This window comes from Numida meleagris, chromosome 16 (assembly GCF_002078875.1).
Source record: "Numida meleagris isolate 19003 breed g44 Domestic line chromosome 16, NumMel1.0, whole genome shotgun sequence".
Taxonomy (NCBI): domain Eukaryota; kingdom Metazoa; phylum Chordata; class Aves; order Galliformes; family Numididae; genus Numida; species Numida meleagris.
Genome location: NC_034424.1, coordinates 7,528,481 through 7,554,832, shown reverse-complemented (window position 1 = coordinate 7,554,832; position 26,352 = coordinate 7,528,481). Strand labels below are relative to the sequence as shown.

The following is a 26,352-nucleotide window of genomic DNA, read 5'->3' as shown; positions in this document are numbered from 1 at the left end:
GGCCGCGGCCATGCCCCCCGGAGCCTGAGGCCCGCGGGCGCGGGGTGCCCGCAGCATGCGGAGGGTCCGGCGCTTGGTGCATCTGGTGCTGTTCTGCCCCATCTCCAAGGGCCTGCAGGTACCGCCCGGGCCGGGGGGGCGGGATCTGGACTGGAGAGGGGAGATCCGGGCCGGGGAAGGCTCGGTGCTGCCCATCCCCGCGTCCCGGCACAAAGGGACGCCTCGTAGCGCTGTGCCGGGTGCTGGGGACAGCGATGGGATGGAGATGGGCACCGGGACGCGGGGACCGAGCACCACGGCGGTTGCATAACGCGCAGCTCGCAGCGTGCACTGCCAGCATCCCGATGTGTGCATCTGTCCGTCCGTCCGTCCATCCGCCCACCCATCCGCTCCCCACAGATATGCAGCTCTGGTGCAGCATGGCTGACTCCCACCCTTTGCTTTTTTTATTTTTTATTTTTTATTTTGCCTTTCCATCTTCAGCCCATGGGGCCGGGAAAGGCTGCATGGCCCCGGGGGGCACTGAGCGGGCGGCACTGGCTGGGAGCTGGGGTTCTGCTCTGTCACCCTCTGAGTCCAAAGGCCTGGGGGGGGGGGCGGCTGCATGGGGCTGGGGTCCTGCAGGAAGGGCCGAGCTGGTGGCAATGGGGCAAGGGCATGTGGGAGTGGTAACACTCCGTCTGTTTTGCCTTTGATGGCAGCTGTGGCCCCAGATCATTTCCATGTCTCCTGGAGTCATCCTAAAACCAAACACAGGGTAACTAATGCCCTATGGCAGCAGGCAGGGCACCCCTGTGCCTTGAGCCCAGGAGGAGAGGGACCTCAGCATCAGCCCTGAACCCAAAATGTGACCCAAACCCAAAATGTGACCCAAACCCAATGGAACCTCAATGCGGTGCATCCCAAACCTGCATGCTCCTTTCCACCGTTCTGAAGGACAATGAAAGGCCCCACGTGCCACGCTCAAGTTTTGGCCTGGACCTCGCATCTGCACAGGAACGTGATGGATCCTTGGTCTGAATGAGCCCCAAGGGACATGTCAGCCACCCAAGGCTTTGTCACCCCATGACGGGGACAGTCCATGAACAGGGGGAGGTTCAGTGGGTCACATCCCTGCCATGCAGCAGCCTGCAGGGCCTGCTGTGCGGTGAAGATCTCACAATGTATCTGCCCCCAGTGCTTTCAGCAGCCTTCGGGTTCGTAGGAGCAATGCAGCCCTATGGGAAAATCCAAACATCCTTTATTTTTACCCAGCCCTCATGGCCAGATTTTCTTGGAACAGGCATTAATTAGTGGTGTGACAGCTCGACGGGCGCAGAGGGCACCGTGGGCCCATTCATGCTTCAGTATTCCCCATTACCCACCATCACCCACAGGAGGGGCGTGGGGAGGGGTCAGGTGGGCAAGGGGGGCTATGCTGGCACTGAACTTTTGCACAGCGCTTTGCTGGGGAGTGGCTGTAATCCCTCTGCTTTTAGGGAATTTTAAGTGACCTACTTGCAGCAGGAGTTGCATAATAGACGGGTGGATACACACAAAAAAAGGCTGAAGGTTCCATCGGTGGGTTTGTTTGGAAAAGTCCAATCCTTGCCAGCACCGATGGGCTGAGCACCGCCGCCTTCACCCACCGCATTTTCCTTCCCTTGCAGAGCCGCCTCCCGGGCATCAAGGTGAAATATCTGCTGGTGGTGTGGCTGGGCATCTTCGTGGGCAGCTGGGTGGCCTACATGCACTACTCGTCCTACTCCGAGCTCTGCCGCGGCCACGTCTGCCGGATGATAATTGTGAGTGATGGGGTGGGGAAAGGGCGAGCTGTGCCACGGGGATGGGGAGAGCGGGGAGGGGTGGGAGAGGCCGCGTGGTGCTCTGCAGCCTTGGATGCAGCGCTGGGGCTGTGTCATGCTGGCTCCATCCCCAGCATCGCGCCGAGCTTGCAGGCTGGGGAGGTGACCTTATCCTGCCAGGGTAACGGCTAAACCCATGTAACGAGATGTCAGAGGGAAGCGGGCCAGGCATCAGCAGGTTAATGTCTGTGAGATGAAGCTGTGATGTCAGGAGCTGCAGGCAGGCAGGCAGAGCATTGCACCTGCCCCCCACCTAAAGCTGAGCAAAGGACAAAGGGGAGCAGCCAAACTGCAGGAGCACCTCTGTAAGCGCTGCTGTGCCCTACAGGAAGATGCAGACTGCAGGAAGGGCAGACCCTGGGCAAGAGCCCAGCTGGGGATGGTGCCCAAGCGGAGCTCCCTAGGACCGCTGTGGGGGCTGCAGGTCTGCCCAGCCTGGCAGGGAGCAGGATGGCGAGGCTCTGGCTGGAAACACCTCGTTCATCAATCCTTCCACAGAGAAGGGAGGCAGGAATTGCCATAACAACAGCAGCAATCGTTTAATTTGATTTTCTGCATGACTCCGACCGTGGGGTCTCAGGTGCTAATTCCCGCTCTGAGCTTGGTGTTTCAGACACCGTGTCCAGCCGTGGCCCATGTAAGCAGGTCCAAGGGTTAATTCCCATCTACACTGAAGAAGGAAAAAAAAAAAAGGCAATAGATGCTGTGAATTTCTGCAGTGCCTGTTTCCAGCCCGAGGCTGTCAAGCCCGCGCTGCTGACTGCAGAGCTGCAGCCTCTCCCACCCGCGGATGCTTCCAGCTCGCTGAGCGAGCCGCCCTGCTTGTGGACCAGAGCCACTGCCTGGACAGGGGCCAGCCCATCTCACAACACGGGCTGCCGCTCTGCTGAGAGCCTCCCCTGCATCCTCACCATCACCCAGCTCCTGCACCCGGGAGCAAATCCCCTCCAGCAGGACGAGGGGACATGCCTGCCCCTCGCTGGGCAGCAGCCTTGCTTCCCAACAGCTTTGCCATCAGATGTGCCTCTTTTAAAGGGTGGTTTTCTCTTGTATGAGACTCACATGAAATCAGAGGAAACAGGCTCACCAGGGATGCAATGGCATTCATGAGAAACCGCTCCTCTCTCTGCTTTCCCTCCCCAGTGCGACCAGTACAAGAAAGGAATCATTTCTGGCTCCACGTGCAAAGACCTGTGCGAGGAGCGCAGCCTCCGCTTCCAGCACTGCCTCTCCTCCTCTCCCACCCAGCAGGTAGGTCTCTGCCCCACTGGGGACGGGTGTGAGAGCTGAAAAATGGGACCCGGGATCTGTCCTTCTGCACCCAGCCACGCTGCTGCTCCTTGCTTGACACCATCGCCAATCCTGGCCTTGCTGCTGCCTTCCTCCCGTCATCGCTCCCTTCTCCTTCGCTGCAGGTTTACAGCGGGCTCTGGAAGGAGAAGGAGGTGATCATCAAATGTGGCATTGAGGAGGCCCTGAAGGCAGACAGCAACCCGGACTCCGTGCCCAGGAGGGATGTGGTTCTCTTTGACAAACCGACTCGAGGGACGTCGATGGACGAGTTCAAAGAAATGCTCCTCAACTTCCTCAAGGTGAGTGCAGAGGGCCCCTCCAGAGCCTGCTGCTCCCCCAGGCCACGTGCTCACAGCTCTTTGCTTCTCCAGATCAGCTTCATGACATTCGAGCCTGATCACAGGGAGCTGAAGGAGTCTGACGCCATTTTTCTTGTTCTGTTGCAGTCCAACCTTGGAGATCAGAGCTCTCTTGCAGCCTTGGTGAGCCAGATCATCGCCATGGCAGACGTGAACAGGGATGGGAAAGTGTCTTTAGCAGAGGCCAAATCCATCTGGGCGCTACTTCAGCTCAATGAGTTCCTCCTCATGCTCTCCTTGCACGAGAAGGAGCACACCTCCAAGCTGCTTGGGTACTGCGGGGATCTCTACGTCACGGAGAAGATCCCTCACAACTCCCTCTACGGGGCTGATGTCCCTGCCTTCCTGCAGTCCCTGCTGCCCGTCGCTGTCCAGCAGCTCATCCACCAGTGGTTCGCACCAGCCTGGCCCCGGCGGGCCAAGATCACCATCGGCCTGCTGGAGTTCGTGGAGGAGATATTCCACGGGACCTACGGGAACTTCTACATCTGCGAGACCAGCTTCAGGAACGTGGGCTACAACGACAAATACGACTTCAAAATGGTCAACCTGAGGAAGGTGGCAACGGAGATGACAATCAGAGGGTTCCTCAAGGGGCGTCACTGTGAGCAGAACGTGGACTGCACCTACGGGAAGGACTGCACGGCGACTTGCGACAAGCTCATGAAGCAGTGCAAAAGCGACGTGGTTCAGCCCAACCTGGCCAAGGTGTGCGGGCTGCTGCAGGACTACTTGCTGTACGGGGCACCGCCTGACCTCAAAGAGGAGCTGCAGAAACAGCTCCGAACTTGCATGACCCTCAGCGGCCTGGCCAGCCAGATGGAAGTGCACCACTCCCTAGTGCTGAACAACCTCAAGACCTTGCTCTGGAAGAAGATTTCCAACACCAAATATTCCTAACGGGGCCCAGGGCTTCGAATCTGAAATCCTGAAGTTCAGCCAAGGCTCAAAGGCCTGCTTCTCCATCCTCTCCCCTGCAGGAAAAAATACACCCTACCCAGGGAGATCAGCATAGCTGCAGCGCCTTTGCTTTCATGAAAAGCCAAACATCTTGCCTTCCACCACCCAGCAGGATCATCGATAGTCTGCACTGACAGCTGGGGAGCTGGGCTACCAGGAGCAGGGCTGAACAGGCTTGGGGGAAGGAGGAGGAAAGAGAGAAGGAAGCAGAGCTCAGCTGGATGCATCTGTTTCTTGATTAACAGGAAAGCAGTGCAGAAAGATGAGAATGAATCATTCATGCTGTACTTGTCACATCTTATTTTGATGAACGTCTCTGATGTAAATAAAGAGCTTTTATGTGAATCACACCAGTACATCAATAGCAAAACAGCAGCCTTTTAAGTATCAGCATTCTCGTGATCAAAAAAGGGAGAATAAGGTAGATTTTCCTATTCAGAAGTATCTCCTTAAGTATCTGAATCATCTACCATGAGAGCCAGCCACAACTTCGGAAGTGGATAAGCTGTCTTTTCCACAGCAGAGAATCCTGGCAATTGTTTCACTTTTTTAAGTGCCTGACCCATGGCAGTGATGTGATGGCTTTTATGAGAATCTCCACCCAGCTGCTTCTGCCTGTAGCATGAAATTGGCTGCCAGGAAGTACACAGGCCATTCCCCCTCATGTGCCAGGTCTGGAAGCATGTAAGGCAAGAGCTTGGATAAAACATAAGGGCTACAACCTGATCCATGTGTTACTTCCCACAATATTTCATCACCCATGCAGGGATAAGCCAACCTTTCAGTTTAATTCTCTAAGCTAGGTTACCACTGCAGAGGTTAAAGATTAATACCAGAATAATCCACTGCTTCTCCCATTATCAAAATGAATTTCCAGAGAACCTTTCAGCAGGTATCATTTCCTTGGCTGCATAAATACTGCAGGTCTCTACCTACAGTCTGTTTCCTTTTAAATGCTCAGCTGCAGCAACCTTTCAAAACTTCAGGTAGAGAGGAAGAGTTTAAGCAGATCACCTCCAGCACGCTCTGTTCCCAGGACAACATCCTCCTGGCAGAGCATAAGCTGGTGCTCTTGCCAACAGTTGCTTGGTGGAGCATATATCTGAAGTACAACCACTGAGGAAAAAAGAATACATTGAACAGTATATACAGTCTGTGAAGGAAATCTGCAATGCCATAGCTGCAAATTTATGGGCCCTTTGGAGGATAAATATCAGCATTTCCTTCTATTAGTTCTATAGGATCATTACCTCTCACTATTATTTATGAAGGATGTTTCAGTGCCAACATTGCTCTAAGTCCTGCAGACGAGTCAGCTTCACAGCTGAATTCATCTGTGGTAAGGCTGAACATTGGTAAGGTTTCTGTGTTTGAAAGGTTGCCTGTTGGAGCCAGCCACTCTTAATGCAATAGTAATACTGCAGGTAGTCAGGACTCCACCTCCAGGCAGGGTGCTGCTAAGTGCAGGTACAGATCCCTGTGCCAGCACAGAAGGGGTGTTTGGTGGAGAGGGAGGGCAAGGACTGATGTTCTGTGAGGCTTCAGTAGCTACCCCCAGCTCCTCGTCTGTTGTCCTGTATTCCCATGGCAACTAGCTCAGTGCACTGACAAGTTCGTTTTCTCCTGCTACTAGAAAAAGAAACAACCATACCAAATCTCATCATCAAGAAAGCCATTTTTCACCCTCCCATCTATCTGAAACCTTAGAGCAAGCTTCGCCCTGACAAGTGGCACTCCTACTACTTAATCCCCACTGCTCCCTTCCCCGAAGGCTATTACATAAAGCAGTGGGTAAACAGCTGGAGAGATGGACAAAAACAGACACTTTTTTTTTTGCTTACCTACATCACTCTGGATTTCATCTTTAGGCATTTACAATGAGAAGTTGTTCAGGAGAAAGACAGCCCGTGTATTGAACAGAACTAGCTAAGACACTTTATTCAAATAAAGACTTTTGACAAAACACACCATGTTACCATGTTGTTACTGCGCACACCCCACTCGCAGCGCCGGGCAGACACATGAATTTCAGATTTACCTGTGACTCACACATCCCATGAACAGAGAGTTTTGTTCGTCACTAATACAATGCACAAGTGTTTTCAAACAAGCGATTATGGTTTATGAGCTACAGTACAATACGGGAGAAAAGTGACTCAAGGCAAAGCTATTTTACACTCAACGCCTCCTCCCAACTTTCCATGTTAGTTGGAGAAGTAACAAGAGGCAAAACACTGAAAAACTCACAACTCAATCTGAACAGATGCTGCTGCTTTAGCGGCGTAAAAGATTCAAGTGCAAGAAGGGGAGTGAGGTAGGAAGCAAGCTTCCACATCTCATTGTTTACTGTTAAAAAAACACAGTTCTCATACCCACAGACAAAAACATTCTAGATCCTAGGATGTTTAGAAAGCATTATTATTTCAGACTTGCGGGGAGTCTGTTTAGTGTTGTTCTTTTTAAACCTTCTTAGCCACATGGTAAATACATGATCAAAACAAGTGCTTCAGAACATGGGGGTGAAAATAGCACGAGCTGAGATTACTTGTAGAAAGGAAAGATTACATGCACTCTCAATGGCTGCAGCTTGCTTGGATCCATGTATGAGTAAGACAGAAGTTTTCGGCATCTTGAAATGCAGTAATGCTAAACCATTTCCCTTCCTGTAGCCAGGCTTGCTAGAAATTCTAGAACTCAAGCACGACCTGGAAAAAGAAAAACACACCCAGGATGTTAGACAAGAATTTCAAGCAAATACAGCCAGTAAAAGTCAGCAATCAATATCAACACCACGAAGAGAATTAGCCCATAGCATGGAGACTCCTGCTGTTTTGCTGTCCTACAGTATCCAAGCTAAGAAACTATACTTCAGCCCAGAACAACCACGTGAACCCCACAATTTACACTCACTGAAATCACTGCAGGACAATGGAAATCTGAGTGCCTGAAAACCAGTGCTGATCAGGAACTAAAACAGTGACAGAAAGCACTCTACAAATTAAGATTACTTTAAGAGGTTCTGTGCCTCTACATAAGGATTTTTTTTTGAATAATATAAAAGTCTACTGATCAGACAGCGCTACTGTATGAATTTAGGAGAGGGATAATTTAACAGCACAGTAACTGGAGCCTGTTCTTGGTTACTCTTCTACTCTCGGGGTCTCCAAAAAGCCAAGGTGAGCTTGCCAGCCTCAGTGAAGAATCAAGCTATTAACAGTGCAAAGAGATAAAAACCCGTGCTCAAAGCCACAACAAAGCAGTTGTAAACACTGATGTGCTAAATTAATTGGCAGAAGATTTTTTTTTCAAAGCCACCTTAATACAAAACATTCATTTTTTCCACAGCTGAAAGCCAGGCTATTCTTTCAGTAAAGAAATATTCATAGCCTGCGATTGCTGCTCAGTCATAGCAATACAGTTAGCAGCAAATGGCACCAGGAAAAATTTAAGATATGCTCTGCCTTACACAGAAATGAACCTCATTAGGCACTCACCATCCCCCCCACAGGACCCTTGAGGTGAGTGCTGATGAAAAAAAAACACAACACTCATATTTCAGGGTTAAAAGAAGTCAGGAAACTTAAATGGAGGAGTTGCATCATAATGCATGCCTCTACACATACTCGTATTCCCAAGAACCTTATTAGCATTCTTTTCCACCACCACGACTGGTAGGCAGTGCCTTTTTCCAATTAAATGGCTCATTTTGCAGCCAGCAGCCACCCGCTCGGCTAATGGCACCTCTGGCCCTCGTAATGCCCATTTAACGATGACATTTTCCAACATTTAGCACTGCCAGATTTTGTAAAGCTATTAGTCACTGCAAAGCCTCGCAGTTTCACAACGCTGTGTGCTGTGAGAGCTTCTCTCTTGCTTTAAAAACAGCACCAGCACAGCAGATGCTCCCATGTACCACATCAAGAAATGACAGTGACGCACTAAACCACTGCAGCACTTTGGTACCTGAGCTGCCTAGTGGCTTCCTGCCCCAAAGGTACTGTTTCTTTGTCAGCACACTAGCATGAACACAGCAAAAACAAGTTAAAAAAATTGTGTTCAATTGCATTTTTGCTTTTTGTCTACTGCGTTGGAGCTTAACATCACATACAAGGAAACTACATCTTGTCTTGAGAAGCAGGACAAAGCACTCACTCCTTCTTCATTTACTGAAAGTGAGTTTAATCAACCTCCTTTCTTGAGTATGTCTACGACACCATCTTAGCACTCCACAAACCCCTGACATTTCTCCAGCAGCATTCTGTGTTAGACCATTTTGCTAACACACTGAGGTTTGAGTATGTTTCCAAGAGGTGATATAATACCTACCTTCAGCATCTGAAGGAAGCTGCACAACTCAAGACTTGTCCTCAAATGTAACCGCAAGAAGAAAAAGTACCTTCATTTTTTTTTCTTCTAAAAGCAAGCACAGTTTTAAAGTCATTTCAGAAGATGCTGATTGCACCTTTCTCCTCAAACTTACTCAGCACCCTTGGAAGTCAAGAAGTTGCTGACAGCATTGAACAAATATTAGCAAAAGAAAGCAATTTTCTCCATATGCTACATCACACCCATCTGCTTCCAGACCACGCCAGCATTGTCCACACTGCACAATTTAAGGTTGACATTAAAGAAAAAGGAGAAAGCCAGAAATATTTGTCAGGTTGCTAGTCATTCCTGAGTGCTCACAGGTATCAGAGCACTAGCAAAGACATAGCCTTTTGCTTTCTGCCACCTAATGACACAAACATGGCACTACAGCCACATCTGCAACACGACTGGGGCATGGACCTATGTAATGAATGATCTTGTATCCACTGCTGCTCACCTCAGGTCTCTGAGACATTTTGAGTCTGCCACAGCACATGCCTTTCTCTGAAAAAGAGCAGAAAAACATACACAGTATTGATGATTTCTATTTAGACATGCTTCAAAGCCAGTTATAAACTTTCTTTTTTAATGATACTAAGAAAAGCCCTGTAGAAGAAGGATTCTAGAGAAATAAATGCATACTGCAGGCATGTTTTTTACTTTCAGACAGGAATAGGACTGGGGCTGCCAGTATCTGCCACATCTCCCAGGACCTGCACATCCATAACAGCTTTCTATTCTACTACATGCCCATTTCAGATTTAAGAGTAAAAAAAACAACTCAACAAGCCTGTATCTAAACAATGTCAGGCTATCAATCACTCTGAGTGCTCACCAGGTTCAGAACAAACGAGCGTAGAACATAGCCTGTCCATCTCTGCCACCTAATGACACAAAGATGTCACAGCAGCCACCTTTGCAACGCCAGTGGCAGGAAGCAATTTAATAAAAAAAAGAAATAAACCCACGAAGATTGGAGAAGCTTTGTGCTAAGCACTGCTTACCCGTGGGTTTTCAAGATGGGGAATCTTCTTCATCCCGCCCTTCGTCTTCTGCCAGTAAGAACATAAATGAAAAGAGAAAGAACAATCCATTAACAATGGATGCTGAGCTCATTAAATAACTCCCCTCTGAACTGTAACACTTAACATTAGTTCAGAAATCCTAAAGATTAAAATTAAGTAGCAAAGAAAAAAATATCACTTGTTAAAACAGAATCCCTTTAGTTACTCAAATCTTTAAGCCCGACAAGGCTGCAGCCGTCAGATATCTCCCGTCTTTCCTTGGAAACAGACTCCTCTGCCTTCCCTACGCAGCGCTCTACACGTGCGCCCATGGCACACGCGGCTCAGGAGCAACGCCCGGCGCTGGCCGGCCTGTGCCCAGCCACGTGGCTGAGCGGACCACGCCTACTTCCCCCGTCGGAGGCCCAGAAACTTCGGGAAGGGGCAGCCCTGAGACCCTTGTTCTCCTGGGCTGGGCCAGCGCCGTTTCACCTCCCGCACAGGCTGCTCGCCTCCCCGCGCACAGGAGCGGCCCGCACTTCCACTCACCCTTTCCTCGTCCTCTTCCTCCGGCACAGGAGCCTGCGGCCCACGGCCATACCCTCACAACGCCGTCTTCCCTCGCTCGCCCTCGGAAAACGAACGGCAGCGGCCGCCAACGCGCAGCAGCCGCCGTCCCGGCCCATCCCGGAGCCGAGGCCCGGCTGCAGCATGGCGCCCGCGCCTGGGGGAGAGCGAACAGAGGCCAGCAAGGCACGGCTCCGCCGGAAGGCACTGCGAGGAGGCCCCTCAGCCTGAACGGAGGAGAACAGCAGCCAGGCAGGCAGCGAGACGCCCTACTCAGCTCCTCGGAACGAGCAGGCTCTGCTCGCCTCCCCCACGAGAGCTCCGCACCCGCCGAGCGCCGCGCCGAAAGACCGCTCCGCCTCCCGACTTCCGGTTATATAGCGCGGGCGGCGGAAGCGCCGCGGGGACAATCTTCACTGAGCGTTTGCTCCCTCGAGCGCCCCCTGCTGCGCGGGAGGGCCACATGGCGTAGCCACCCCTGTAGGGCCACCGAACCGAGGAGCCAGGATACGGGCCGGGGACGCTACCAGGCCCGAGCCTAGCGCTGCTGGGCTGCCCTAAAAACTCCCATAGAGCCACAGGGAGAGTTAGGTGCTGGATTGCCCTTTTCCTGGCAGTTCCCCGCAGTCCCTGAGCTCCCCGTGGTGGCCATGGCAGAAGCTCACCACCCATGGATGGCCCTGCACGGGGCCCGCGATGCCCCGAGATCCCCAGGTTGGGAACAGCCGCCACACCTTTGTCCCCTCATCCTTTGAGCACGAATTTCTGCCAGAAATTTCCCCACCGCCCCGTGTAACAGGGAAAGAAAGAGGAGGCTCAAAGACCCCTTTATTTGTGGTGTGCGATACAAGTGGCTTTGCACCATTTCACAACAGGAGGGCCGCAGGACAGAGGTGCTCCTCGCAACAACAAACCACAGCAGAGCTGGCACTGGTCCTGCTCCATCTCCCCTTGGATCAATTGCTCTGGGCAAATTATTTTTGAACTGGAGATGTCCCTTTATGGCAAACAGCCCAGCTCTGCCGAAAGCCGGGTTGTGTGATGCCATGGGTGCAGCACTGTAGAATTGGAGCAGGACACCCGCCTCCAGCGTGGAGATGAGCCCCATGGTCATGCCTGGCCTTCAGCCAGCACGGGGTGGCTCGTATTGCCCTTCTCTCGGCTCTGCAGCTCCTGAAAGACCTCGATCTGCTTCCTCTTGTTCTTGGCGCGGATGATGGTCATCTTGAAGAGCTTGCAGTAGAGCTCCATGGCGGTGGGGCTGTCGTCGTTACCAGGGATGGGGTAGGTGATGAGGCATGGGTTACAGTTTGTGTCCACCACCCCCACCGTGGGGATGTTCATCTTGGCAGCATCCCGGATGGCCACATGGGGCTCAAAGACGTTGTTGAGGCTGCTAAGGAAGATAAGGAGGTCGGGCAGGCGGACGCCGGAGCCGAACTGGATGTGGGCGTTGGTGAGCAGGCCTCCCTGCCAGTAGCGTGTGTGAGCGTACTCCCCGCACTCCCGCGCTGTGCTCTCAACCAGGTGGCAGAACTGCCGGTTGCGGCTGACAAAGAGGATGATGCCTTTGCGGTAGGCGATGTGGGCAGTGAAGTTGAGGGCCAGCTGGAGATGCTCCATCGTCTGATCCAAGTCGATGATGTCCTGGTCCAGGCGGCAGCCGAAGATGTAGGGCTCCATGAACCTGCAGGGATGGAGGGCAGGTGACACGCAGGGCTATGGGCATCGAGGAGAGATTTCCAGTCCTACAGAAACCTTCCCGCAGCCCAACTGCCTGCTGATATCAGAGGGTCATTTGAGTCGGAAGGGACCTTTGAAGGCCATCTGGTCCCACTCCCTGCAGTGAACAGCAACACCCACAGCTCCACTAGGTGCTCAGAGCCCCTCCAGCCTGACTTTGGGTGTCTGCAGGGATGGGGCATCCACCACCTCTCTGGGCAACCTGTGCCAGTGCTTCACTGCTGTTATTGTAAAAAAAAAGACGTTTTTCGTTACACCCAGTCTAAAACTCCCCTCTTTTAGTTTCAGACCATCTCTCCTTGTCCTGTCACAACAGACGCTGCTAAAGCAGTCCTAGCCCAGGTTTCGTGCTGCCACCAAGGCTTGTGTGCCCTAGAGAAACACTCCTGCTGCAAACAAGTGTGGGATCACAAAGTGGGGTCACTCACCTGTGCCGACATCCCTTCTTGTGACCCAGGTGCACTCGGGCGTCGAAAAGATCCTTCAGGGAGAAGAGCTCCTTCACGTTGAAGAAGTCGGGGTGGCGGAGCGGCTTGGCGAGCAGCTTGTCCTCCGGGTCTGGGGGAAGGGGAGAGAAAACGCTGCAGCCCAACGTGGTGGCAGGGCTGGGCCAGAGGCGAAGGGCCGGGGCTGTGCCGCACTCACCGAGGGGCCGCGCCGCTGCCGCTGTCAGCGCCGCCGGGGCGGGGAGGCCGCTGTAGAGCCGCGGGGCTGCTGCGGGGAGAGAAGCACAGCGGTCACCGGGCGGGGCGGGCACGGCTCTGCGCGGCTCGGCACGGCCCTACCCGCTCACCCGCCCGTAAGATCCGCGGCGCCGCCATCTCCGTGCCCGAGGAAGAGGAAGAGGAACGGAGCCTTCCGCTTCCCCCGCGCCCAGCGCTGCTGCCTGGCAACGCGGCCGCGCGTCCCCTCCGGCCCCGCATGGCACAGCCGCAGCCCGCGGAGGGCTCCGCGCCCCGCACCAGCACCTGGTACCGGGTGGACTCCGCGCTGCCCGGCCGCTTCCTGCAGCCCTCCTGCTTCCGCGGCTACGGGTGAGCCCCTACAGGTTCCCCCCCACCCCCCCAACCTCTCTGCCCCGGGCCCGGCTTGATGCCTTGTGTCCCCGCAGGCAGCCGGAGCCGCACCCGCTGTACCGGACCACCAACCAGGAGTACGGCCGCAGAGCGCCCACGGTGCACGAGGTGCCGGTAGGTGCGAGCCCGGAGCCTGGGCAGCGTCTGCAGAGTGCTGGGTTTGGGCTTCCCCAAGCTGGCGGGGGTCTGCCTTCCTCGCAGGGCACCACAAACCTTTCTCCTGCCCAACGGCCACCAAGGTGGGAGATTTTGGCAACCCCATCTCAGACCCAGCGGCTCTGAGCCACCACAGTTGCTTGGTTTTAGTCTTCCCCGTAACAATGGTCTCCTTGCGGCGCGTTGTGATGAAGTATCCTTAGAGTTCTGTGCAAGCTCCTGCAGGCGCTATTGGCGTTGGAGCTGAACACATCTCTCTCTCATTTCCTTCTCCCTTGCAGACCTCCTTCCACGTCATCTCGCACGCCTTCTCAGACACTCTGGGGCAGTGTGGCATGTACAGGAACGACGGGCTCAACACCTCGCTGGAGAAGAGCCGCGTCACCGGCCCCGCCAACTTCATCACCCCCTACGACACCCTCAACTTCCACCCCAGCTTCAACGCCAGCGGGCCCTCGCACTGCTAGAGCGATGAAGCCCTTTCAGTTTATTGCTGGCTGCTTAGTTAGAAAAATAACTCCCTCCCCCCCTAAAAAGTCAGGGAAACGACAGCACCGACCTTACCCCAAACCCGTTGCTAAGCCTCACTTGGAAGCACCACGCCGCTGCACTGTTGCTGGGTGAAGCTGGTGCTGCTTCAGGTTTCGGTTACAGCCATGCACCAGACTGCAGGTTACCTTTCTGTGTTGTCACAGCAGAACCCAGGCTGCGAGCAGGGAATTCGGTGCGTAGGCAAGCTGTAGCCTTGAGGGTGTCCTAAACTTACTGTTTCAGAGCTGTTGTCTTAATAAAGAAACACATGCAGGAATCCACAACGCTTAAGTGATTCTGAACGTTATCACCAAGGGGAATGAAATGGCACAGACTGTCAAGAAGGGCTCATATGGCACAACGAGCAGCAGCAGGATAACACACGTTCACGCAGTTAAACACAAGCTGGAATTTAATGAGAGCTTTTCCTCCTGAACAGGGTAAAGAATCTTTCAGCTTGGTATACAATGTGACAAAATAACTACATTAACAGGTTAAAGGTAGCAGTACATTTCTAGAAACAACACCCCCCCCCCAACTTAAAACTCTAGGATGTATTTTTTTAATAGGACTCCTAACTAGTCAAGGCCACATTTAGCTTTGGGGGAAGAACAGATGACTCTGCTTAGTTACAGTCACTAAGCATCTGAAGTCCAAAACTGAACAGCATGCCATCAGCCCTGTGTTTTGTGATGCTTTTGGTTTTTAAACATTTTAAACATACGCAGCCCAGCGTATGCTCCTGGGCCAAACACAAGAGTTCAACCAAGCCTAACAAACAGTTCAAGCCCTGCACTTCAATTCATTTAGTTATCTGAAAGGCAGAAACAGCCAGCTAAGTACACCCTCCTGAAAACACACCAACACATCTGAGCAAGTCATTATACTGGGCACAGAAATGGGCCTGAATAGTGAACTTTTAAAATATTCAACGCATTAAAATAAATAAGCAACCTTCTCTCACTCACTGCTATTCCTCCGTTAGACTCTAGATAATGCCTTGCGTTTCTCTCCTCTTTCTTCTCCTGAAATGAGAAGTAACATTAAGGGCAGAATTAACGCAAACACTTGTGACAGTTTTACAAATATTTCTATCCACGGATTGTTCTGCAGGTGGAATAATTGAGGGATGGAGCTACCTCTATGAAATATAAATTTAGTGGGTTTTGTCACCCGTTTTCCATCTCTTTCCACGCTTGATCTAAAACCACCCACGTTCTTTCTTCCATGCCTTAATGATTCCCCTTTCTGTTTCATTCCTGAGCTGAAACCAGTTTCTTTGAACAGTTTTGCACACTCTGTACCTTACACCACCCTCACGTAGCTTGCATCCCAAAATGCTTTGGGGGGATGTTACCCCATGCACTCCAGTGAGGTTGGCTGAGAAGGGAGCAACATGTGAGCTGTGGCTGAAGCCAGCCTTGAGCCATGGATCTGCACGGGGATTTCCTCTGGGCAACAAAAGTTGGCAAAGTCTCTTTCCACTTTGTATCTTGAAAGTGAGATTTCCACGTCTGCAGATAAAAATCAGGGGAGGCTGTGCTACCAAACCAAGGCAAACTTCAGTTCTTAAAGGTTTGAAAATACAAAGCCAAACACCGAGCATACACATTAATAAGGGAAATGGTGGCAGAGATGGAGCGTTTCTTCCTTTTTTAAAAAGCAGTCAAAAGTCAAAGTGAATTCCTAAAATAACAGCAAAGAACTGCTTATAAAAACTGAAGGTAGTCCTCCTGGGCCCCCGAGGATCCCTGAAGATGCCTTCCCTGAAGCATGGAAAAACACAGCTGCTGTCATAATAATAAAACAAGGTACCCAATAACTTTTTTTTTTTTTTGCATTAAAAACCAAAGGTAGTTCATAAAAAAAAAAAAAAAAAAAGGCAATTTCTTTACTTCCTTGAGTAGACCTGAGTTCATGGCTCTGTCCTTGTATATACTGCCAAAGCTGCACAATCAAATTAATTCCCCGGGAGGGCTGAAATAAGGAAAGAGGAGGCTTGCTCGGGGCACTCAACCAGGGCCTTTTTGGCCATCTCTGGGGAAGCCAAAACAGGGTCAGCTGGCTGGCTGATAGGAGATTCTTCTTCTCTTCTTGTTATTAAGAATGTTATCCTAAATGGCCACCTCACTGAAGACCTGCATTCTGTCTCAGTCACAAGGACACCACGTGCTGCTGGCCCAGGGGACGATGGCCTCAGGTTGCTGGTGGCCGAGGAGAACAGGATGAAAGGAGCAGCAGAGGAGCTGTGCTCCTGCTCCCAGGTTCAGCTAATGCAAACTGGATCGACTCTGGGATCCAGAGAGACATCCTTCACTCGCAGGTGTTACCGACATGGGTTAGTTGCATCTTCGGACTACAGACAGGAGGGAAAAGCTGTAACCCAGAACACTGCTCCCCAGTGATGGAGACACAAACCACAGGAGCGCTCTGGTTTCATGGTCCACGGTCAGAACCCCATTTATTAAACATTATAAACGTAGCAATGTACACCATTTCCTATATACAAATCAAGTTTTATCAATTTTTAAAAAAGTGCTGCTTGAAATTAGCTTGTATTTAAAGCACAAGGTCATCAGAATTGCATCTTCACTGGAAGTGAATCAGTTCACAAGTAGTACTGAGAACACAGACACACCGACAGGGGCACAAGACACCTCGTAAATCTTAAGGTTGGATTAGTGAAAAAACGTTGAGAAACATTCAGCTTATTTCATCCAAAGGGTACATAGTGCTTCCATCATCGCTAGTGAGTACAGTTTAATCCTTTTAAAGCAAGGTACTCTGAGAAATTCTATTTTAAAATACCAGCCTATTCACCTATTCCAAACAAAATGCCCAAATCCTGCAACAGAATCAAGGCAGACACAAAGACATGCCTGTGCAAACTTCCTGCAGGCATGAGCTAAGTAAAAACTCACTTTTCCAAGGTATCCTACCACAAAAATGAAGTGAGCCAGCAGGGAACTCTTCCACCAACCAGCCCAAGGAGTACAAAAAGGTGGCCAGACGGTAAGAAATGCCAAGTGACCACTATAAATATGTTTCAAATGTCACTGCACAACAGTATAAACACACAAAGGATGTCATCTATTTCTCTACATGCCACGGTTACTTTTTCTACTCCATGCTACGCTGCAGTTTGCCAATATTCTGCAAATGCAATCACATCTGGAGATACTAGGTGATACTGGATCCATTCTTGACTGCTCTCGCTCCGTTTCTGAACGTTAAGGCCAGCCTTCAGGAAGACTGCTGAAGTGATTAAGAAACGAGGTGAGCCGAACTGGTAGCTTCGGCTGAGGAGCTCAGCAGAAGTCTGAATAAAGAGATTATAAAATCGATTCACAGGACGAGATGCAAGAACAAACTACTCAAAGGACTTCATTACACACAAATGAAAACGAAAGAACCAGTCAACAGCTTCAATTCACACCTTTCGGGTTTCTCAGTGGAACTGGTGTGGGAACACTTTCATTGTGATACAAAAGCATTACTTGAATGCCATTTAAAGTCAGTTCAAATAAAAAAGACAGTAGTGAAAAATTGCTTTATTCTGAGTGCTGGAAATAGAGAGAGAACTCTCTAAGTATGAAAGAACAGTGCTGAAAATATCCTTGGCGTTTACGTTAGGGACTTCCTACAGCAAATCTAGCTTTGCTCTATTGCACAAAAATTGTAAATGAAAGTTCACAGAAATGTAACATTTTAGAAACCACTTCCGAAAAAGAAAAGTAAGGGCACTCAGTTGAAGGAAGTTCATTCAGAAAAATCCAAACGCATCGCTGGGTAACGGCAGGGCATCAGAATCAGACTCAAGAGTAACGAGGAAATTGGCTCAGCCTTGCGGGCCCAGCAATACCCAAGTCTAGTGACATCCACAGAAGTCATGCTGTCTGAACAGACACTCCTTCACTTCATTCCAGCTGCAATTGTGCTTTGAATCACCTGCTCGCAGGAGGCTTTCAGCATTCAAAAGGTGCTTTCCGTGGCTGCTGAGATCGCTGCGCAGGGGATGAGCAGAAAGACCGACCCTCTTTGCTTGCCTGGATTTGCATCTGGATCTTCACGGTCAAATCTGTGCACCCGCACCAACTCTGCTGGAGTTCTGCTCGGTGAGTTCACTCTGCAGTCCCTGGATGGGGGGAGGAGCTGAGACACGCATAGAACCACGAGACGGGATTGTCCTAAGGCAGCTCGAGTGTAAACACTTTGCAGGCAGTCTGCTTCCAAAGCCCTGCGCTGTCAGTACATCCGTGTTTGCCTGGGATCTCCTCACAGATTGCCAAATATATTCTGCCTGCAAACAGGTTTCCTTTTAACATGATTAGAGGCCTCATAATTTAAAGCACGATTAGGAGGTATCTCCTTATCTACAATAGCTACAGCATCCTGTAGTAATGTAAGCTCTAAAAATCATTATAAAAAATATTTCCTTGGAACGCTTTAAATAATTTACAAAATTCTACAAAAACTAAGTACGTTTATCCACGATATCCCTGCTATACAGAAGCATTTTTCACCTTAGTGTGTATACGATATACATTTCTCTCCTTCTCCTGCCATCTCTCATGTCTCAAGTTTTATCAAGGTAATAAGTATGAGAGTTAATTTCTAAAATGAATGTTAGAGGAAAAATAAAAAGTGTACTTACATATCTGACACCTTTAATTTCAAGGGGGAATCTGGGCTGTCCCCTGCTGGTGTGTCAGTACATTTTGCACAGTCCTTCTCTAAAGCTTCCTGCCCTTGGTCCGGTTCACAATCAGTTCCCCTATTCTGCAGGACAGGCACTTTGCCTTCCCAATTGGAGCTGGATGCCTGAATTCCTGACTGTCTGTCACTGTCCTGGCAGGTAACACTTTCCTTCTCAATGCACATGTGCACACCGTTATCTGCACATGCTTCTCCACTAGCTTCACCTGCTGTTACTGCTGTCACATTTAGCCCCTGCAGTGCACAACCTACGTGTGGCTCTGCCCTGTTGTCCTGCTGGTTATTCTCTCCATGACCACACACACGTATACTCTGCTGACATGTTTCTCTGCTAACTTTATCTGCTTCGACCACCGCCATACTGTGCTGCAGGAGTGGGGGACCTACATTTGAATCTGCCCAGCTGTCTTCGTGGCTATCTCCTTCCTCAGTCCCCATCTGTATGTTCTCAGCTTTGGACGTTCCTCTGCAAACCTTATCTACTTGTCCTGCTGCTGCATTCTGCTCCTGTGAGGGGAGATTCAGATGTGAATCCGTCTGGTCTCCTGCAGCAGCAGCCTTTTTGCAGCCCTCTGCTTCTTTGATACACAAAGGAGCAGCATCTGGTCTTTCACAGGTTTCTGCTACATGGGGACCTGACACTTCCACAGTGAGCTTCTGAGAAGGGTTGGATTCTTTTATTGCTGTCTTATTCTCCCCACAGCATTCACCTTTTGGCAGTGGGGCTCCTTTTTCCTGTGTAAGTACATCCATATCCTGGGAAGCTACCTCTGTTCCTGCTGCGCTGCTCTGGCTGAGCAAACGCTCTGATTTCTGCTTTTTGCTCAAAAGCATGGATTTCTTCCTCTCCCGAGCACGTTTCAGACCTGCAATAAATTTACTCGAAATCTTTAATTGAAAGGTGTTCTTTCTTTTAGACCTAGACTTTGCATTGCTTACTTTTTGTCCTTTACAACCTTCATTTTTGCTGGTTTTAGGTGGAAGTACCTTGTGCACAGGCTCTGTATTGGGGACATCCTTTTTACCCATTGCTTTTCCAGGTAACTCACCAGCAGCAACACCTTTAACCCCCACCGTTCCTTGTTTAGCTTTTGACTGACCAGTAGTATTCAAAGAAACATTCTCCGCAGAGGAAGCAGTTTTCCCACTGTCAAGTAACATTGCACTTTTCCCTTCAGTTCTCTGAGAGTTCTTCAATTCATCAGTTTGCTGAGATACCTTAGTCTTTTTACTCTGACCCAGCAAGAAGTCAGTCTCATTTTCAACTGACTGTTGCTTCGCTTTTCCTTTATTTGCAGTTTGTTTGGTCACCCTCAATAGGTCTAGAGTTGCCTCATTTTTTTGCATCTCTGAATTGCTTGCAGAGTCTTTAGCCTTTTCTGCCAAAAATTTCCTGATTTCTTGTTCAATGCTGTCATCGCTATCCACTGAACTGCTATCATCAGTGTCTAATGCAGCTGTGAAAGTACATTTTCTATTTTTAGCTATCTGCAGGTTATTCTGGCTTGAAATGGGTTCAGGTTTACATCCTTTTTTAAGCTGTAAGTCAAACTCCAAGTTCTTAACGGCTTCTGGTCTTTCACTTGAAAGGTTGACATTTAAGTTATCTGGATGATTTCTGACTGCATTCTCTTTCACAGCTTTTCGAGATTTTGAGAGGCAGCTTTTCAGTAGCACGGGATTTTTACATTTCCACTCACTTTGCTGAGGGTTACTAACCTCCTCCAGCAGCTGACTGTCTGTTTCGGTACATCTGACTCTCTTCTTGCACTGAGGTTTCTGGTCCTTAGACTTCTTCCTTAACTTTCTTTTAGACCGTAAAAGGTCCTTAATAGCACTATCAAGGTCCTCATCACTATCCAGGGAACTGCTGTCATCATCTGAACCATCCCTCTCTTGAGTTTGGATGGTATTTTTCACAAGCCTTCTTGTGCCACTCTGAACCTGCATAGAAGGATTTACAGAATCCAATGCCACACATTGGCCAACAGATTCGGACAACTCAGAAGACATCAGCTGCTGCTGCCCAGCCTCATTGCTACTGAGTGTCTGAACATCACAGAGTCCTTCAGGGCTGGTCAGGGTACCCTCCTGGAGCACAGGAACTTTTGAGCAGTTATCTGGCTGAAAAAATCCCATCCCCAGCTGTTCGGATGCTTTTGATGCACCTTGTTTTGCTATTCTGCCTTCCCTTTTAAGTCTCTTCTTACGATTCAGTGATAGCTTCAGCGTTTTGGGAAGAGAAGGCTCGAGGGTACCAGCAAAGCTGTTTTGATCAGACGGCAAAGGCATCTGGATCGAGTGTGACAGGCCAGGAGGCTTTGTTACAAGGCTTTCCGACTGTGCTTTCAGAGCCAAAAAAGCCTGGATTTCTTGCTCTATGCTATCATCGCTGTCCACAAGGCTGCTGTCACTTTCACAATGGGAGGATGAGAGAAGCTGGGGAGAAAAGAAGGAGTCTGCAGCGAGGGATTTGCTGTCACTTCCCATTTGGGATGGCATGATTGTTTTGGAAATATCAAGAATAGCTTCTGCGCACATGAGTTCTGCAGATGTGTCTGCTCTGCAAGAAGCCTGCAATGTGAGCTCACAAGCAGCAATCTTGTTTTCCGGAGGTACAAAATGCCTGGCTTTTTTCAGTGGTTTAAACAGCCTGTTAAAGTCATTGCTGGAGCTTTCTAATTCCGTTGACTTTGAATTAATTTCTTTCCTCTTGTTGCTTGTAGGGCTTTTACGGATTTCTGGTGAGGCACTTTTTGTTGAGCTAATTGTCAGGCTTGCAGAAATGTCTGCTATACCCTTTGTATCAAATTGTTCCCTTTGCAAAGGGACACAGTCCGTGGTGTGACCCGCCTGTTTCCTGATCTTCTCTAGCTGATAGAGCTGAATGGCTTCTTCAATACCATCATCGCTACTCGAGTCGGATGCGTGCATGCTCTCATTCATAAGTGCTCCCCTAGATTCCCAGTAGTTAGCTCCACTTTCTTTATTTTGCTGCAGTAACCAGGGCTGGCTAGCCGTGGCCATTTCTAGATATGCTCGGTCCACTTGGTTGAAATCACCAGGCATTTCCTGGATTTCAGACTTCAAACACTCAGACTGTGTGCTGGTTTTCCGTAGCTTGGGATGGTGTCTCAAGAGGAGCGCGTTACAACCTCGCTTCATAGCGCCGCAGTTTGTTTTGTTAGTTGTTTGTTTGTTGCTTTTAAGGACAGATCTCACATGGGACTCTTTTTTATCCTGCCCAATTACACACTTGCTAATTTCTTGCTGCTTCTTCTCATTCAAGAACTGCACAATTTCAGCTTGTATGCTCTGTTCAAAAGAGTCATCGCTACTGACGCTTTGAGGGGAAGCAGGCTGTAGTCTTTTACCAATTCCCAGCTGGTCAGAAAAGTACTCTTCAGAGAGCATATCTGCTTTAAATTTCACAGGGAGAAGGTTACCAGACATTTTGTTCTGGGAGAATTCTCTCTTAAGCCTTTTGTCTCTGCTTACGTTTTCGGAACACTCTGCATTCCTCTGTAATGACTGGTCACTTTTACTTTTCGCTTTCAAGTACTCTTGAATAGCTTCCTCTATACCTCGGTCAACAGAATCGTCACTATCGGAATCAAGCAAGAGAGTCCCAAACTCCACATTCTCTTCAGCGTCATCTGAATCAGCAGGACAACCCCCCTTGGTGTATTTAGGATGCTTCTGGAGCAATGTGGTGCTAGATGCAACCCTATTGCTAGTGCCTTTTTCTCCCTTTTGTTTCTTCTGCATAATACATTCACACTCATTGTTCATACCCAGGGGAGACTCTTGACTTTGCAGGCTGTTTATGATCATCTGAACTTTTGCATGCACGGAAGTTCTGGTGACGTCCCCTTCAGGCTCAGAGAAGCAAACAGGGTATCTACAATTCCTCGTCGGTCCAAAGGATTCCCATTGTGTCTGAAGAGCTACCAAAGGAGAAGCATTCATAAGGAACATTCTAGCAGACAACTGCAAAGTCCACGAAGGAGAAGGTTTTCAGACCGGCCTCTTTTCCATCCTATGATAAAAAAAAAAGGAAAGTATCTTTTATTACAAGTCTTGCTTCTAAAATTTCCATGTAATAATACTTGGTAACACAAATTGTAAATTATTAACACTCAGACTAACCGTGCCAGATAATCACAAGAGTTTCTGCTCAACATCCCTTGAAATGGTAAATCAGTCACTACTGTCATTAAGGATAAGACAAAACACTCATCATTTGTGGTTTCCAGTGCTCCTGCAACAGCCATAATCCAACTCAGGTAATCATCTTCACTTCTGAAATTCTTCCTACGCTTTCCATTGAAGGCCACACACTCTTTTGAGTATGTTCCTAAATAACCCTGTATTGCCAAGACCCACGGAATCAGCCTAGCTGATATTTCAGTGCACAGCTGCGTGAGACCTCCCTTCTGCACTAACACCATTCTGATATTTTTGCAATTAACTTTGTGGAAAAAGGGAACAAATGCCTCGCCAACTCTTTGCCAAAGAACATCCTCGCACAACACACTTTAACCCACGCCTTGAGCTCTGGACGGCCATTGCTTGCACTCTTTTCTCCTCAGCGGTAATTAGCTTCAAAATATCAGTCCTGCAGAATTCCAGTTTTAAGCGTGGGGATCAAGAACATCCTTCACCCTTCACGTGCTGGGCCATGAATGCACCTGGACACGTCTCACAGCAGCAGCTGAGCAGACTGCTACGATGCGTATCAGAACCAAAACTTCTATAAAAACATGAATACAGTTTCTAAAATACTTTCCAACACACCCACTGGGGGCAATGATAAATTAAAACCGGTCTTCCTCATAAGAAGCAGCTAAAGTTCAAACAGAAATTGGAACACCTAATTATACCGAAGAAATGCAATTAACACGCTTAAGTTCCCAGCCTCATGAAGAACCCAGCTTATTTCCTATTAACCTATTTCCACAGTTTCCAGAAATGGGGCAGATGTCTTCATCATCCCGCACTCAGATGGCTGCTGCGCTACAGCTGTGACACGGGACTGGGGTTAACTTTCACACCACTGCTTGCGGCCATGGCCAACACCCCAGTGGCAGCTGCTGTGCACCGGAACATCACAGATATGCGCACTAACAGCACCTGTATTTATCTACCACTTCTGATGCTGAAATACGACTGACTTCCTTCGGAGAAGAAGCACGGCAGTTAGAGCTACAGTAACACGCCGTGATGTGGGAAGACACGAAGGGATGCTGCAGCCCTGCCATGGCCGATGGGGCTCCCTGGCCAGAGGGGCTGCAGCAACTCACCGAACCATCACTGAATTATCGAATGTTTTGGGAGGGACGGCGCAGTGCAGGTTGGCAGGGCCGCCCCCCAACCCCGAGGCAGGCTGCCCGGGCCCCGTCCCGCCTCCAGCACCTGCAGGGACGGGGCACCCACAGCTTCTCGGACACCGCGCCGGGGCCTCACCGCCTCACGGCGCCTCCGAACCCCCGACTCCGCGCGGGGAAGCCGTCCCCCCCGGCCCAACGCGCTGCGGGGGACGCGAAGGGACAGCCCCACGGGCTCCGCGAGGGGACGTTCCCCCGGGAGCCCGCGCACAGAAGGGCCGAGGGGACGCGGCGGGACACGCAGAGGCCGCGGGGCCGCCCGCCTTCCGCCGCCCGCCCAGGCCGGGCCCCGCCGCGCCGCCATGGTTCCCTTCCCGCCTTCCGCCGCCCTCGGCCGGGCCCGGCTCGGCCTCCCGCCGCCCGGCCCTCAGCGCTCACCTGCGGCCGCCGCCTCCTCCGCCGCGGGGGAGGCCGAGCAGAAGGGGCGGTGGCGGCGGCGAAGGACGGACCCCCGGACTCGGGCTCGACGCACCGTTCCGTGCGGGAGGAGCGGGCGGCGCTTCCTCCCCTGCCCCGGGGATCGGGAGGCATGCGCCGCAGGGCCCGGCGCGGAGGCGGAGGGCGGACGGAGTGCCGCGGTCAGCGGCTGCGGGAGGAGCGGGGCGGGGAGGAGCCGGGCGCCGGGTTGGGGCGGTGTGCGGAGGGGAGCGCGGCTCGGAGCTGAGGGAAGGGGCGGGCGGCCCTCAGTGCCACGCGTGGGCATCAGGCGTGGGGAGCGGCGGTGCTCCTTGCAGCGCGGCCCCGCGGGATGGGTTCACAACGACGCTTCTTCAGGAGCTGCCCGAAAGGGAGAGAACTCAGTGCATCGGCAAAACATCGGCTTGCTGTCCCACTGCCGGGCTTTGCGATGCGAAACTAGAGCAGAGTTCAGAGAGCTGAGCGTGTGTTCTTTCGGAAGCTTGCTGCTGGGAGCTGGGCTGTCCCTGAGAAAACGGGCGCTGCTTCCTGACCCACGCAGAGGTTCCCACGCAGAGGTTCTCGCTGCGGAGCTGTGGTGCAGACCCCGAGCTCCAGAGCAGGCACTGACTATCTCAGTCACTGTGCTGCAGCATTGCTCACGGCTCTCAGTCTGTGAGACTTCACGAGCACGTCTTAGTGTCTATCAGATGACACACTGGCACCCTGACCCCAGGTGCTGCCTGTTTTCCCGTGGCTGGTTCAGCCCTGCCCCGAGCAGACGCTATTCCATCCATACTATCACTGCTGCTGGAGCTTCACCTCTTCCAGGACTTCTTGTGCTTGCTCTGCAGCAGTGCCTCACAAGATGTGGGGCTGAGTGTTGAGGGATGGATTTCCATCTGCTTTCACCCCAGGAATGCTTGCTTTGGGAAGCCTGAGGCAGAAGGAATCGTGCTTTTTCCTGGACTCCAACGTCACATTCTAATTTCTTTCCAGACCTGGCCTGGTTTTTTGGGGAAGTGGGACAGGACCACGTTTCAAACTGCCAGGCACAGTTACAGACAGACTGATTTATCTTCTGCTCTTACAATAGATAAAACAGCTGACAAGACATTTGCCTGTGTTTTGTTTTTTTTTTTTTTCCCTGGGATATGTGGTATGCTTTTATATCCCGAAATGGCTCTCTTGAACAAGGCTGCTGCAAACAGCACAGCCAGCATCTGTGTGCAGAGAACAATGAGCTGGCTTTTCCTTAGCTGCAGAGTTGCAGCCTGGAGGTGAGGAAACTTTGCTCCGTTTCACCATGTTCCTCCTAACGCCACTCCAGAGGAAAGAAAGGGCTCTTGTGCTCCTGTATCCTCTCAGGCCAAGTCAATTTGCATGCGAATGTGCTTTAAAAATAAAATTAAAGTCAAAGCTGCGGGCAGCAACCTGATAGATGCGCTTGTGCACATGCAGTTGCTCGGAGGGGAGGGAGGGATGTTGGCTGCTGGGAGCTCGGCTGTCACCAGCTGAGGTGGCATTCTGTGGCTCTGCAGAGCAGTGGTCTCCGTGTGTGTCCTTCAGCTCAAAATGAACAGGGAGCTTCTCCCCGAGGTCCCATTAGGGATGATTTGTCTTCCTGATCCGTGATCTTTGTGGAAATGAGAGCAGTGGTCCACATGTCCCTGCTGGGTGGATGACGAAGTCACAAGCACTAATTGGGCCCCTTGTTAGGGGATGGCAGGGAAACATTCGTGTTTTCAAAATGAAACATCCTCCCTGACCTCGGGATCTGCGCATCCCATTTGCAGCTTATTGCAGGGGGTAGGGACAGGCTCTCATTAGAGGTGGCTCTGCACACATTAGAGGCAAAAGCTGCTGTGGGCTATCAAGGCTGAAGCAGGAGCTCAGGCAATGGATTTTTTCTCTCTTTCTTTCTTTCTTTTTTATTTTTTAATCCAGAAAGA

General features: G+C 50.6%; 4 protein-coding genes and 1 long non-coding RNA gene across 6 annotated transcripts; 2 read left to right on the top strand and 3 right to left on the bottom strand.

The window, feature by feature from the left end:
* On the top strand, positions 1 to 4,812 carry FAM69B (family with sequence similarity 69 member B). The gene is made up of 5 exons (XM_021413539.1): positions 1 to 118; positions 1,650 to 1,784; positions 2,988 to 3,095; positions 3,260 to 3,436; positions 3,584 to 4,812. The coding sequence occupies exons 1-5, from the start codon at positions 56 to 58 to the stop codon at positions 4,394 to 4,396; spliced, it is 1,296 nt and encodes a 431-aa protein (XP_021269214.1). The 5' UTR covers positions 1 to 55; the 3' UTR covers positions 4,397 to 4,812.
* Positions 6,367 to 10,371, bottom strand: LOC110406730. 2 transcript variants are annotated; one of them, XR_002443550.1, is made up of 5 exons: positions 10,028 to 10,371; positions 9,829 to 9,876; positions 9,282 to 9,328; positions 8,783 to 8,869; positions 6,367 to 7,161 (listed from the first exon to the last, which is right to left on the bottom strand). It is a non-coding gene; the product is annotated as an uncharacterized LOC110406730 (long non-coding RNA). The 2 variants fall into 2 exon arrangements; XR_002443551.1 differs by having other exon boundaries at positions 10,055 to 10,371.
* MRPS2 (mitochondrial ribosomal protein S2) lies at positions 11,204 to 12,979 on the bottom strand. Its single transcript, XM_021413540.1, has 4 exons — positions 12,932 to 12,979; positions 12,784 to 12,852; positions 12,567 to 12,696; positions 11,204 to 12,082 (listed from the first exon to the last, which is right to left on the bottom strand). Exons 1-4 carry the CDS (start codon positions 12,957 to 12,959, stop codon positions 11,506 to 11,508), a joined length of 804 nt encoding a protein of 267 aa, XP_021269215.1. The 5' UTR covers positions 12,960 to 12,979; the 3' UTR covers positions 11,204 to 11,505.
* On the top strand, positions 12,849 to 14,185 carry C16H9orf116 (chromosome 16 C9orf116 homolog). The gene is made up of 3 exons (XM_021413541.1): positions 12,849 to 13,172; positions 13,250 to 13,328; positions 13,652 to 14,185. The coding sequence occupies exons 1-3, from the start codon at positions 13,060 to 13,062 to the stop codon at positions 13,835 to 13,837; spliced, it is 378 nt and encodes a 125-aa protein (XP_021269216.1). The 5' UTR covers positions 12,849 to 13,059; the 3' UTR covers positions 13,838 to 14,185.
* On the bottom strand, positions 14,511 to 25,453 carry PPP1R26 (protein phosphatase 1 regulatory subunit 26). Its single transcript, XM_021413538.1, has 3 exons — positions 24,383 to 25,453; positions 18,556 to 22,656; positions 14,511 to 14,926 (listed from the first exon to the last, which is right to left on the bottom strand). Exons 2-3 carry the CDS (start codon positions 22,593 to 22,595, stop codon positions 14,890 to 14,892), a joined length of 4,077 nt encoding a protein of 1,358 aa, XP_021269213.1. The 5' UTR covers positions 22,596 to 22,656; positions 24,383 to 25,453; the 3' UTR covers positions 14,511 to 14,889.

Bases quoted from the DNA above. Each gene is read 5' to 3' on its own strand.
- FAM69B (XM_021413539.1), top strand. From the start codon at position 56: ATGCGGAGGGTCCGGCGCTTGGTGCATCTGGTGCTGTTCTGCCCCATC. The intron at 1,785-2,987 runs GTGAGTGATGGG...TTCCCTCCCCAG, and splicing joins ACGTCTGCCGGATGATAATT to TGCGACCAGTACAAGAAAGG. The intron at 3,096-3,259 runs GTAGGTCTCTGC...CCTTCGCTGCAG, and splicing joins CCTCCTCTCCCACCCAGCAG to GTTTACAGCGGGCTCTGGAA.
- MRPS2 (XM_021413540.1), bottom strand. From the start codon at position 12,959: ATGGCGGCGCCGCGGATCTTACGGGCGG. The intron at 12,853-12,931 runs GTGAGCGGGTAG...CTCTCCCCGCAG, and splicing joins GCCGCGGATCTTACGGGCGG to CAGCCCCGCGGCTCTACAGC. The intron at 12,083-12,566 runs GTGAGTGACCCC...CCATCCCTGCAG, and splicing joins AAGAAGGGATGTCGGCACAG to GTTCATGGAGCCCTACATCT.
- C16H9orf116 (XM_021413541.1), top strand. From the start codon at position 13,060: ATGGCACAGCCGCAGCCCGCGGAGGGCTCCGCGCCCCGCACCAGCACC. The intron at 13,173-13,249 runs GTGAGCCCCTAC...GTGTCCCCGCAG, and splicing joins TCCTGCTTCCGCGGCTACGG to GCAGCCGGAGCCGCACCCGC. The intron at 13,329-13,651 runs GTAGGTGCGAGC...TCTCCCTTGCAG, and splicing joins CCACGGTGCACGAGGTGCCG to ACCTCCTTCCACGTCATCTC.
- PPP1R26 (XM_021413538.1), bottom strand. From the start codon at position 22,595: ATGTTCCTTATGAATGCTTCTCCTTTGGTAGCTCTTCAGACACAATGG. The intron at 14,927-18,555 runs GTAAGTACACTT...TTCTCATTTCAG, and splicing joins AAATTAAAGGTGTCAGATAT to GAGAAGAAAGAGGAGAGAAA.